The sequence below is a fragment of the Pan troglodytes genome, chromosome 12, assembly GCF_028858775.2.
Source record: "Pan troglodytes isolate AG18354 chromosome 12, NHGRI_mPanTro3-v2.0_pri, whole genome shotgun sequence".
NCBI lineage: Eukaryota > Metazoa > Chordata > Mammalia > Primates > Hominidae > Pan > Pan troglodytes.
The window spans coordinates 95,038,984-95,052,731 of NC_072410.2; the positions used below are offsets into that span (position 1 = coordinate 95,038,984).

Genomic DNA, 13,748 nt, shown 5'->3' on the forward strand with positions numbered 1-13,748 from the left:
CACTCCATAGTCAGAGACACACACCTAAGCATGGTATATTTTAGGATTATTGTGCTACTGTGATATATTATAACATTAGTTATCCCTGGTTTATAAGCACTGAAATTCTTGACATATAAATTGCTTTTCTTTATGTAAATGGTTAAGTCCTGGAATCTACAATAACACTCTCAAGAATTTAGTCCGTAGGCTAAATCTGTCTTCTCAAGAATCACTCACTCTGTAATAACGCATGGGTATGTAAGTAAGCTGAGAACAAACAAAAGCCAGGGGCACAGGGAATTTATCTTTCCTATTCTTTATTCTCCTTTCTTTCTATCCTTCACATTTGAGTCCTATAGTGTTCAGAGTTGCTGATGAGGCACTAGGCAGCAGCAGCCAGCTGCATGGGTGTCCCATAACTACTCAGGGCTTGAGAGTTAACTCTAAATTAGGATTGCACCAGTAAGAAGTAGAGATAATTTCTGTTAAAGTTTGCATGGAAGCACTTTCTTAGGATGAGGTGATTGCTGGGGCTGGCAGGTTACTCGCAGGTTTCCCAGGTGGCCTCTTGTATTCCTCTCATCCTGGGGTCTGGCCCGCGGCCATCCCGGCTGTCTCAAGGATGGGGTTAATGGACCCACCTTTTAGGCCCTATCCAGACTGACAGTTCAATCTTTGAAAACCTAGCATCTGAGGGGCCATCATTCCCAACTTGGTGTGACCTTTCCTCCACCCTACATTCTCCTCTCCCCACGCTTGTCACTGCCACCAGTAGAAAGTCAAACTAATATTGCAAAATGTACTCAGAACTAATGAATTGAGGTGATCTCAAGAGGTGTTTCTCAACCCAGGCAACATGAGGCCCTGTTCCCTGCTTAGCCATAGTCCTGCTGGGAAGACTGAATACTCAGCAGTTCTTGCATGGGTACTGCCAGTACTAGTCTCCGTGACTTTCCTTGAACTGTGTTTCCCCAGCAGACTATTCTTCTTCTTCTCATCTCCTTCTTTCTGATCAACATATACCTTCTTTGCATGTAGTAATTAGTTGAGTTTCTGAGGGGATTTATGGCTCAAAAGCCATTTTGTCCTTGAATAGAGCCTTTGCACATTTCTGTCCAGAAGCTTCTGTTATAGCCAAGATGTTTCGGTGTCCCTTACTGTTTACTGGCAACACTTGAGAAAGGGCTGAGTGGGTAAAATAATATGGTTTAAAAAATGGTCGAATCTTGGGTGCTGAAGAGGTAAAGTAATAAGGCTAATTTTGAACTGCACTGTCAATTTTTCTTATCCAAGAAGTGACTGTTGTTTCCTTCAAACCCTGACTTTAGGAGACTTACTCTATTGACACAGCTACTACTCAAAGTGCCTTTGGAAATCCTCTGTTAGAATTGCCTTGAGAGCCTTCATTATCACCTTTATTCCACTAATCACTTTATTGGGGCTTTTCCTACTTGTGAAATTAATACATACTTTAGTGTTCAAGGAGGGAAAGAGAGCAGCAACACAGAAAGGTATAAAGAAGAAAGTCAAGTATCCATGACCCATCCACTTAAAAGTAATTGTTAACCTTTTGGTGTAAATCTTTCCAGATTTTTTTCTGTGCATAGTCATACACTTTTGAATATCTACTTACAGCTAATTTGAATATTTGCAATATTGTAGGATTAATATGTGTAATTGCACATATTACAACAAAAAATTACAACTAAAAATAGTGTAATTACAACTAAAAAAATCAAGTATTTCCCTAGAATAATATAAATAGGCAAGTCACTGAATAAGAAATACGAAAAAAATAAAGAAATGAGACAATGCTTAACCTCATTAGAAGTCAGGATTATACACATTAAAATAACAGTGAAGTCCTCTTTATTACCCATAAGTTTGGCCAAAATTAAAATTTGAGAATGTTTAAGTCCAAATAGATCACAAAACAAATATTATACAATCATGTAATTCTGGTGGGAATGTAAATTTGTACAGTGTTTCCAGAGGGGAAATTTGACAGTACTAATCTTTTTTTTTTTTTTTTTTTTTTTTTTTTTTTTTTTTTTGAGATGGAGTTTTGCTCTGGTTGCCTAGGCTGGAGTGCAATGGCGCAGTCTCGGCTCACCGCAACCTCTGCCTCCCCGGTTCAAGCGATTCTCCTGCCTCAGCCTCCCAAGTAGCTGGGATTACAGGCATGCGCCACCACTCCCAGCTAATTTTTCATATTTAATAGAGACAGGGTTTCACCATGTTGGTCAGGCTGGTCTTGAACTGACCTCAGATGATCCACCCGCCTTGGCCTCCCAAAGTGCTGGAATTATAGGCGTGAGCCACCATGCCCAGCTGACAGTACTAATCTTTAAAATATACTTTCCCTTTGAAAATAGTAAATCTTGGCTGATCATGCTGGCTCACACCTGTAATCCAAGCACTTTGGGAGGCCGAGGCAGGAGGATTGCTTGAGGCCCAGAGTTCAAGAGCAGCCTGGGCAACATAGCAAGACCCTGTCTCAAGAAAAAGAAACAAAGAGAGAGAGAGAGAATAGTAAATCTCCTTCTAAGAGTCTATCCTACAAAAATGCTCACATACACAAATATTTGTACAAGAATGTTTAATTCAACTTTGTTTGCAATAACCAAAAATTGAGAAGGTGTGTCCTCCTAATCATCAATAGGAGAAGGGCAAATATGAATAATAATGTAGTGCCATTTACTTGAAAGTAACTCTCTAGCTATCTCTAAGTAAATGCATATTTTAAAATCTGGAAAAAACCTCACCAGCTGTTATGATCATTATTCCTGGGAAGGTGTATAGGCTGGGGAGAAGGTGTTATAAAGGGGGACTTCTGTCTACTCCATACTCTACTGAATTATTTGAGTTTTTCCATAAGCCTGTATTTTTCATGTATTACTTTGTAATTTGAAATAAATAGGACTTTGGGCATGACCAAAAGCTATTTGGAGCCACATCTAGCAAATAAGATCGGTGATATCATTTCTCTGAGGGTGTACTGGGCATTATCCTCACAAAGAACCTCTCAAGCAGTTGATAATCTTCATGTAACTGGGCCGAGGAGCCCCTTGACGTAGGATAAACTCTGAATGGATGGACTCCTGGTGCTAAAAACTTAGATCTCCATTACCTTCCTATTGAGGGCACTTGAGGCTCCTTCTGTCTGGTAGTTTGTTATATACTTTGACAGGTTTTTTTCCTTAATCTTTTTAAAGAAACCATTCCTCAGAAAACATGTTATTTTATACAGTTCTTCTTGGAAATACCAGAATAAATGTCAAAGCATCACTGTTTCTGTTCGTCATTCAAATGTACAGCAGATCTTCAGACAAATTTTCCTCACGTTCAGGTTTTCTGAATGAATGAATCTGCTTATAGATTTCCATTTAACTCTTCAACCCTCAGTCTCACAATTAATCATAGCTTGAGTGATATTAACTCTGGCTTTTGCCACATTGCTTGGTCTTCAGTTGATGGATTATCTGGAGTTGTAAAAGGGATCAGCCAATAGGTGATGCCTCATGTTTAGGTATTTGGTAGTTCACGTACTTCATCTCCCATTTGAAACAGTCCTGGATGGAATGGTTCATGAAAGATGGAGGAACATGTAACACCATGCTGTGGACTGAATTGCGTTACCACCAAAATTCATATGTTGAAGCCTTAACTCCCAATGTGACTGTATTTGGAGATAGGAAAAGAAAGTAATTATGGTTAAATGAGGTCATAAGGGGTAGGGTCCTGGTTCGATGGGATTAGTATCCTTATAAGGAAAGACACCAGAGAGCTCGCTCTCTCGCTCTCTCCCTTTTTCTCTCTCTCTCTGTGTGCACACAAAGAGTCATGTGAGCACACAGCAAGATGGTGGCCACCTACAAGCCAAGAGAAGAGGCCTCAGAATGAAACCTACTTTGCCAGTACCTTGATCTTGGACTTCCCAGCCTCCAGAACTGTGAGAAATAAATTTCTATTATTTAAGCTATTCAGTCCATGGTATTTTGTTACAGCAGCCCTAGCAGCCTAATACACACAAGGAATCAAGTGAATGTGCTTCAGAAGTGACCTGAAGTGAATGCTAGAAAATTGGCTGTTCTGTAAGGAGAAAGTAATCCAAAGCAAACTAAGAGGACTGGCCTAAATCATCTTTTTGGTGAAATATCTCAGGGGTTTTTGCATATGGTTTAGCTGTAGTCATCAGTCCCAGTGGCCTGAGTTCTAACCCTGATTTAGCCATTAACTAGCGGTGCTGCTTTGGGCAAATGATGTCTTATGTTTGGGGCTCAGGTTGTTCATCTAAGCATGATGTGTCTGGTGTGGCTGATCTCTGAGGCACCTCTGACCTCTGAAATTCCTTGGTTCATTAGCCTCTGAAATTAGATTCTTTGGGGGCATGAGGATTCTTTAGGCTAATAATAAAAGCTGGGCACCACTCTGTGCCAGGCATCATGCTGGACTCTATGCGTTACTTCACATTCTCAGAACAACCTGCAGGATGGGTTTTTGACTGTTTGAGGGAGGAGGCAACTATGGTTCTCAAAGGTTACATGACCTGCCCAGGGGCCTACAGCTGGTAAGTTGGCAGAGCCAGGATTGATTTTTAAGTTGGTCGGTCTGCCTATCTGTCTGTCTGTCTGTCTCCAACACCCATGTACTTGCTACCTCAGTCACCACCCTGCCTCTTGATTTGGTGACAGTCTGCCTAGCCTTCACTCTCTCTTATTTGACATTCCAGCACTGACTTTCCTTGTCACTTGTCATGATACAGGCTCCTTTTCTGTAGATCTTCAGAAGCGGCCAGATCTTGAAAAGGCCTTACTTACTTTGTACAGTACACTGCAGCCTCGTTTAAATGAAATAATCCACGTATACCCTGAGAACAGTGCCTGGCACATGTAAGCCCTTAGTATGTGTTAGTTCTTACTAGTACATCCCTATATACCTGATTGTTCACTTTACCACTTTATGGATCATTTAGGTACCAGGTAGCGTAGACCAGGAGCTTGTATCACCCACCATTAAGCAGAATGGATATTCTCTTGGCTCTGTATATTAGTATAATGCACCATGATGCAACTCCAGCTTCTTCCTACCATGGTAAGGAGCAGGACCACGTGGTGATATAGTTTGGCTCTGTGTCCCCACCCAAATCTCATCTCAAATTGTAATCCCCAGGTGTTAAGGGAGGGACCTGGTGGGAGGTGATTAGATTATGGGGGCACTTTTCGCCATGCTATTCTTGTGATAGTGAGTTCTCACGAGATCTGATGATTTTATAAGGGGCTCTTCTCCCTTCCCTTCACATGCTCTATCTCACCTGCAGCCATGGAAGATGGGCCTACTTGTGACTTGTCATGATACAGGCGTCTATAATTACTCCTTTTCTGTAGACCTTCAGAAGCTGCCAGATCTTGAAAAGGCCTTGCTTACCTTGTACAGTATACTGCAGCCTCATTTAAATGAAATAATCCATGTATACCCTGAGAACAGTGCTTCCTTCCACCATGATTGTAAGTTTCCTGAGGCCTCCACAGCCATGCGGAACTGTGAGTCAGTTAAACCTCCTTTCTTTATAAATTACCCAGTCTTGGGTATTTCTTTAGAGCAGTGTGAAAATGGACTAATACACATGGACAGTGATGTTGCAGGATCATGCCCATTCCAGACAGCAAAGGTTCTGGAACAACTCATGTTCATTCATTCTCATCATTGAATGATCAAACCTGGAGGAGAGGTGCACCACTCTCAGACACTATAACCAAATCATTTTTTATTACATTTCTTTAAGTAGAAGCTAAACTATAAACTGCTAAACTATAAAGGTAGTGAAAATGTGATTCTTCTTTTTTAACATTCACAAACCAGCTTTTTAGTTGAGGCAAACTCCTGCCCATCCTTAAGGTCCATCTCAGAGAGTTCTCTTGGGGCAACCCCACTGCTTAATACAATGCTTGGCATATAATAACAGGCCCTCTGCAAATAATAAAAGAGTTCTGGTTCCTTCTGGGAAAGTAACTAGTTTGAGTGTTAAGAGTCGCTTACCCTCCCTGAGCCTTAGTTTTCTCAGGGGACTAGGGGATCAACTGGATTTCTTACATTCCTTAAGTTCTACATTTAAGATGCCCAGGGAAACAATAAATCTTAGATATAAATGCTCCTTATAAATGATTTGAAAACAGAATAATTGCCCAGTTTTCCATTTTAAAACATATCCTTAGGCCGGGCGCGGTGGCTCACGCCTGTATCCCAGCACTTTGGGAGGCCGAGGCGGGTGGATCACGAGGTCAGGAGATCGAGACCATCCTGGCTAACATGGTGAAACCCTGTCTCTACTAAAAATACAAAAAATTAGCTGGGCGTGGTGGCAGGCACCTGTAGTCCCAGCTACTCGGGAGGCTGAGGCAGGAGAAGTGCTGAACCCAGGAGGCGGAGCTTGCAGTGAGCCGAGATCGTGCCACTGCACTCCAGCCTGGGTGACAGAGGGAGACTCCTCAAAACAAAACAAACAAACAAAAAAAAACAACAACAAAAAAACATATCCTTAGATTGTTTTACCTACAGTCATACAAAGACCAGGCCAAAAAAAACTAAGTTACAGAGAGTGCACAACATCTCTGAAATCAGCATCATAGAATAAAGAAAACCCAAATGAGGTTCCGAAACAGCCCTCTTAACCTTAGAAATGATGTTAGTAAAACTCTGCAGACTCTGGTGGCTAGAAAAAATGAAGAAGACAAAAAGTTGTTCACTGACTGTAAGGAAAGGACAGAGGACAAGGTAATTGCAGAAGAGATGGATAGACAAGGCACAAGACATCTGTCATGCCCAGGGGGCCATATTAGCTCTATTACATTACTTCCACATCAACAGATCACCTCATTTATTAGCTAATCAGGCAGAATTCAATATTTTAAATTATCTTTCTTAATCCTGCGTGTGATCAGTTGAATACCCAGGGCTCTAGAAATCTAATTGTAACGGCTTACCAGAAATGTCATCTTCACTTTGAGGAATTGAACCAGGGCCAAATCTAAGGCTGTTTTTTCCATTTTCCCAAGGTACTGTCCCACAGACCTGGACATGCGTGTATATGTGACTACCGCCCGACAGCTTAGGGGCTCCCTGAGGGGATCTGGGCCCCTGGCCCTGCTTCAGAACTCAAATACGGCCAGGGACTGAAAGAGGAATATGGTAGTAGAAGCGGGGTATGGAAGTGGATGTACAGTACAGAAAAGGAACCATTGTTTCAGCCTTGGAAAAAGTCAAGAGAGAAAGAACTAAATCTAGATTTAGAATGTTCTGTGGACCTAGACATGAAATAGTCCCTCTGCCCAGTGAGAGGGCATTGTATAAGGTTATGGGAGCTTGCTTACCCATCTACGATTAGGATTTCGCTTCCTCTTAGCTTCCTACGTCTAAGCCCCACCTCCTTAAGCTTCTAAGACATTGATGTGATAATATGGCAGTGAGCCTGTGGTCTACTCCCCGCCCATCTTCCTAGGACGTTGTAATGGTGTTCTCAGGAGCAAAACTGCCAAGACAAAACAAAAGATTTTCTTAGTGGTTTCCATTGAGTGACAATGTTTCTAGGGTAGACCTGAAATTATGAGGAGGTGAAAAAAAACCACCTAGAGCTAGGCGCAATGGTGCAAGCCTGTAATCCCAGCACTTTGGGAGGCAGATGTGGGCAGATTGAGCTCAGGAGTACAAGACCAGCCTGGGCAACATGGCGAAACCCCATTTCGACAAAAAAAGTTAGCCAGCATGGTGGCACACGTCTGTAGTCCCCACTACTTCGGAGGCTGAGGCAAGAGGATCACTTGAGCCTGGGAGACCAAGGCTGCAGTGAGCTGAGATCATGCCACTATATTCCAGCCTGGGCAACAGAGTGAGACCCTGTATCAAAAAGAGGGGAAAAAAAAAACCACCTAGAGCCAAACCATAGAGCCCATGACAGTGGGAGCCATGCCCACTGCCCTCAATGCCCATTGCTGCTGATGGAGTTGGACAAGGAAATAGAAAAAGAGGTGTGTGGTTCATAGCTTGCTGAACTCTGCCCTTTGTATAAAAGTGTGTGCATGTGTGTTTGTGTTGTAGGTTAATGGTGTGTATACTTTGCATGTCTATGTTGATGGCATATACTGTGAATAAACAGTTAATTGCATGAATGTCATGTGCTTATGTGTACGTGTGTGTGTGAACAGAATGTACTGCAGTGGGACAGAGTTTAAAGCAGCTATAAAGCAATTCATTCTTGCTTTCCTCTTCCTATTTCAGTTCCTTTAAGAACAAATACAGAAGTGTTCTATACTGTGGTACAACCTCTGAAAAAGCTATGGATTTGGAGATCAAAGGGATCCAGAGGTTAGGTGAAGTACATCTCCCCTAAGAGATGCTCTAAAAACTGAAAATGTTACATTGTTTTCCTTCCTTGGTCAAGCAAACAAAAATTAGGAAAAGAAAGATTATAGTGACATCTGCTAGGTGCCTTCCACATGACTGTCCTGTTCCCACTTAGGAAAATCTTTTTCCTTCATTTAGTATTCTCTTTAACTTTTAGTTTTAATATGTAGGAATCTAATTGTTTAGATCAAGTTGTATGTGACTATAATTTGCATTAAATACATACATTTATTAAATACATTTGCATTAAATACATACATTTATTTCGCCCCTCACTAGTCCAAGGCAAATCAGATTGCCTCTCTTTCCTTCCTTCCTTTCCTCCTTTTATCCTTTCTTCCTTCAAATGAAATATTTCAACCACACTAAACAGTATAGAGAATAATATCATGAACATCCATTGACTCACCACCTAGCTTTATTGATTTTTAACATTTTGCTATTTTTGCTTCTGATAGTTTTTAAGAAATAAAATATTACAAACACACTATGACTCCTGTGTTTAAGATGCTTAATGTTATGAAGAGGTTAGCTTTTTTTCTTTTAAGAGATCGGGTCTCACTCTGCCACCCATGCTGGAGTGCAGTGGCACCATCATAGTTCACCGTAGCCTCAAACTCCTGGGCTCAAGCCATCCTCCCACCTTAGCCTCCTGAGTAGCTGGGACCACAGGCATACATACATGCGGTGTTTGGTTTTTTGTCCTTGCGATAGTTTGCTGAGAATGATGGTTTCCAGCTTCATCCATGTCCCTACAAAAGACATGAACTCATCCTTTTATGGCTGCATAGTATTCCATGGTATATATGTGCCACATTTTCTTAATCCAGTTTATCATTGATGGACATTTGGGTTGGTTCCAAGTCTTTGCTGTTGTGAATAGTACCACAATAAACATACGTGTGCATGTGTCTTTATAGCAGCATGATTTATAATCCTTTGGGTATGTACCCAGTAATGGGATGGCTGGGTCAAATGGTATTTCTAGTTCTAGATCCTTGAGGAATCGCCACACTGTCTTCCACAATGGTTGAACTAGTTTACAGTCCCACCAACAGTGTAAAAGTGTTCCTATTTCTCCACATCCTCTCCAGCACCTGTTGTTTCCTGACTTTTTAACTGGTGTGAGATGGTATCTCATTATGGTTTTGATTTGCATTTCTCTGGTGGCCAGTGATGATGAGCATTTTTTCCTGTGTCTGTTGGCTGCATAAATTTCTTACAAATTTACAAGAAAAAAAACAGCCCCATCAAAAAGTGGGCAAAGGATATGAACAAACACTTCTCAAAAGGTAGTATAAATTTCACAACCCAAACTGCTTAGGAAGAGGATCACATTACAAAGTCTCAGTGACAGGATTTGTTGCTGTTTCTCTGAGCCAGTGGTGGAATTTTTTTTTCCTGGTTCATCTTTTCTGTAGGAGTCTTAGTTCCAGCACTCCACTTTGCTTGAAACCCACCTTTTGTCCAAACATGGCCATTAAAACCCAAGCCCCAAGATTACCCGGACCAGCAAACTGCTTGGATGGCCATAGTTTATGCTCTTGCCGTGCTAGTTTTTAGAACTCTCTTTGTTTTTGGACTCTGGGAAAATCTTATTTCTATTTTTTAGATATATTAATAGTAATAAGGCTTCTGTTTTATCCCAGAGTTCTGAGTATCTTGTAGAAGGAGAGTTTTCAGATCTCTAGGCTACAACATTGCTACAAAGAGAAGCCTAAATTGGGTTTCTTCACAGGCAGTGATCACAGTCAAGGTCCTCAGGCTGCCTTTCATCTTATTCTCAGAGCATCGTGGGAGTTCCAAGACTAATGATACAAAAGCAGCCTCTAGAACTGAAAACAGTTCCTTAAGAAATAGGAAATATTCTATTGGAAAGAATAGCAAAATGGAATGAGGCACATCCCACTGTACACTTTCTTATTCAGCACACTCTGAATTTTCCACATGCCACACAGTGGATATACACTGGTATGCCAGGGACACACTGGCATAATAAGACAGTCCCTGGCCACAAAGAGCTTGGAATCTAGAAGAGTGCATAGTCCATACAGCTAGAATGAGAAGTCCCATGGGGATGCAGTGGAGGGGGCCCACCTAGCCTGAGGAGCCCAGGGAAGCTGTTTGAGAGGGTAAGGGAAGGAGCTGAACTGAAGGATAAGGCAGAGGCAGCTTGGTAAAGTGGCACTCAGGCAGAGGCAGCAGCTCATGAAGCAGCTAAAGGGAGCATGGCATATTTGTGCTGCTTCAAATAGTTCCATTTGGAAAGACCTGAGTACAAAGGAGAGTTAAGGATGAAGTGGAGAGGTGGCAGGGTTGGGTTGTAAAGGGCTTCCTTTGCCACTTCTGAGATTTCACACTTCTGAGGGCAATGGGGAGCCATTTAAGCAAGGGATACATTTGATCAGATTTATACTTTATAAAAAGATTAATATGGCTGCTGTGTGAAGAATAAATTGGAGTTTACAAGACTGGAGTCAGGGAGAACAGTCCAGAGACTGTCGTATTGATCTGGGTGAGAGATGGTGGCAGCCTGGACTAGGGAAGTGGAAATGGGGATGCTGAGAAGTGGGTTTGAGAGCTCATGGGAATTCAGATGACATAAAGATAGTTCATTTCCTTAAAAAAAGTGGGGGCAGGGGGGAGATAACTAAGATGGTTATTTCATAGTTGAAACAAACAGATCATTCTGTCAGTCTGAGTGGTTTTCAGCATATTTTTTACTCCGACTCACATAAAGGCTAAAACCTACTCCCACTAGAAAGAGTTCCTGTCATCAGTGATTCTCTGCAGATAGCACAGAAAGATGCCTGTATAACTTACAAAAAATAAAATTAAAATCTCAGGTGATCCATAAATGCCCTTCCACCCGGTAAATGCCCTTCCATCCAGTATGCCTGCCTTCTAGGGAATCAATGATCTGTGTAACAGGCAAGCATTTGGAGCAGAAATCAATCCTTCATTTAAAGTAACTGACATTTGAAGGTAACTCTTTTGCAACGTAATGCTAGTTCAGATACTTGCCCTACCACCTGTGCCTTAGACACTAGCTTATTCCTGGTAGAAACACAGCCTTCACGTAACTATGCATCCTTCCCTGATAAAGTGACAAATCAGCCAGTATATGACGAATTTGGGTTGTGTAGACAAATATACCAGGTGCACCAGCCAAGACATACACAGTTGGTTGTGAATCATCCACACCAGCTTTCAATGCAGTTAGATTCACAGAACAATTGCTCAGTTCCTTCCTTCATTTTCACAGTGTAGACCTGGCTCAAGACCCAAGAGTGAAGCAGCAAGTGTGAAGAAGCAGAAACATTATAAATAACCCAGAGAATCCTTTTATAACAGCAACTGCCTACTGATTTTGTGGCCTAACAGCTCGAGCAAAAATGAATATAAATACAACATTGTGCAATGACTAATTACTCAAAATTTTGTGCATCAGCAGAAGTGGAACCTGTGGTTGGTGCTAATATTATGAAATGCCTTTGCTGTTTAATAATCTGGTAGCTCTGTATTATTTAGCATGCATTTTTCTTGGAGAACAATGATTTTATTTCAAGTACCTCTCACTGAAATAAAAAAGCAGCTGTTAGAAGATGAACATTTAGCAGAAAATATTTTAGCGAGTCTTTTGTAAGATACTAAGTCCTATTGGATTAACTGTTTTCTGTCTAGAATAGTGGGGTCACAAAAAAAAGGGGATTGCTGACCACAAAAGGCAAAAGGCCAACCTTTAGAACTCAGTGAATCACTAACAGACATTTTAGTTTTAATTGCCATTTACTCACCAATATATATACAAAGCTCTCATTAATATTGCCTGAAGAATGGGCCCTTTTTAATTCCATTTTTAGCTCGCTCTCAGGATTCCACTTCTCTTTCATTAACATGGAATTCTTTAAATTATAGAATAAATTAACCCACCGCAGACATTTTGGGCAGAATGGGGTTTTCAGCAATTTTCAGCCTCCACAGGCCATTCTTCTCAGCAGCTTGCCAGCCAGCAGAGCGGTGAGGGCCATGGCTGGGAGCAGCACCTGCCCCTGAACTTGAAGAGAGGCTAGAGCAGCCCACTGGGCTCCCGGTCCAAGCCCACTCTCAGGGTGACAGTGTCCTTCACATGTTCCTCAGGCTGGCCAAACAAGGGGTGTGCCAGTGCGTAAGCCACATCACCATAAGGCTGCTGGGCACAGCCAGTTTCAGCCAAAGAACATTATGGTTGAGCTGCATTAATGTGCCCATATTGACTCAGGGACAATTTTTACATTATTATAAGCAAAACAGAAAATGTTCTTTTTTAAATTATCAAGAAATGTGAAAAAACAAAGAGTTTCATTTTATCTCCAGTTCCCATTCCTGGGGTGAAGCGGGTGATAGGTAAAGATTAAAAATGGAAGAGTTTTCAGAGATGGCTGAAGATTACCTAGAGGGTGAGGCTCAGGCTTGGGCCGAGGGTGGAATGAGGTATAGAAAAGGGAAAGGATCAGGCATGTCTGTTCTGTATATTATTTGGCAATACAAGACAGTATATCTACATTTTTTACAAATGTTATCTCAAAACACCTTCGTCAAAATGCTCCACTTCAGTCCTGGTCTGACCAGCCAGCCCAGAGCCCATCACAAACTAACAAAGCTGAGAATGGACCCTGAGACATGGTCAGGCCCCAGATGGAGCCAGCCAGTGGCCTCTGTCAATATGAACTAATGGCTGACTTGGACTGGGAGCCATTTGTCAACAATAGTGGGGCCAGATCTGTCCATGGCACCAACCTGTGAGGTAGGTTGAGCACCACAACCAAGCACCTCAACCTGTGTGAAGACTGAGATGGCTGAGACACACTGCATCAGGCAGGGGATTTCTTTTGTCTTTGACTCAATTTTAGATGGAATCCAAGTGATGCAGTTATTATGATTATCTGTACTCTTTCTTAAAAATGGTTACTAAATACTTGTAGGGTACCAATAAAGGAAGAATCTGGCAGTTCTGGGATGAAAGTTAATAGAGTTTTTCTTGTTTTATAGTAGTTGAAATATAATCAATGTATTGAAATTCAGAAGATCAGTGTCATTCGTAATACCACTTATGGTCACTTTGGGCAGTGAAGTGCTGCCCTGAGCATATCTTAGCCCCACCTTACTTAGATTTTGTACTCAACCGCTTATTGATCCTTCTCTGTTCTCACCTATCTTAATGAAAGAAGGCTTTAGCCTCATAAACCTCATTCCAGATAGAAATACATAATTCAAGAGAAACACTGATGTCAAAGAAGAGAAGGCATACCAATTTGTGTCAGCATTTGCTGTAAATTAGAGAGGAGTACAGGGAGAGTTTCATGTAATGTAGAATTGGAATTAAA

General features: G+C 41.5%; 1 protein-coding gene across 6 annotated transcripts in view; it reads left to right on the plus strand.

The window, feature by feature from the left end:
• RBKS (ribokinase) overlaps positions 1 to 13,748 on the plus strand; it is a 107,224-nt gene that overhangs the window by 67,432 nt on the left and 26,044 nt on the right. The window contains exon 8 of one of the 6 annotated variants that reach the window (XM_016948268.4): positions 11,648 to 13,383. The exons of 4 other annotated variants lie outside the window; for them this stretch is intronic. In XM_016948268.4, coding sequence (XP_016803757.1) covers positions 11,648 to 11,713 — 66 coding nt within the window. In that variant the 3' untranslated portion in view covers positions 11,714 to 13,383. Of the gene's footprint in view, positions 1 to 11,647; positions 13,384 to 13,748 lie in introns of those variants that run through there. One more of the 6 variants, XM_016948270.4, reaches the window with a different exon arrangement.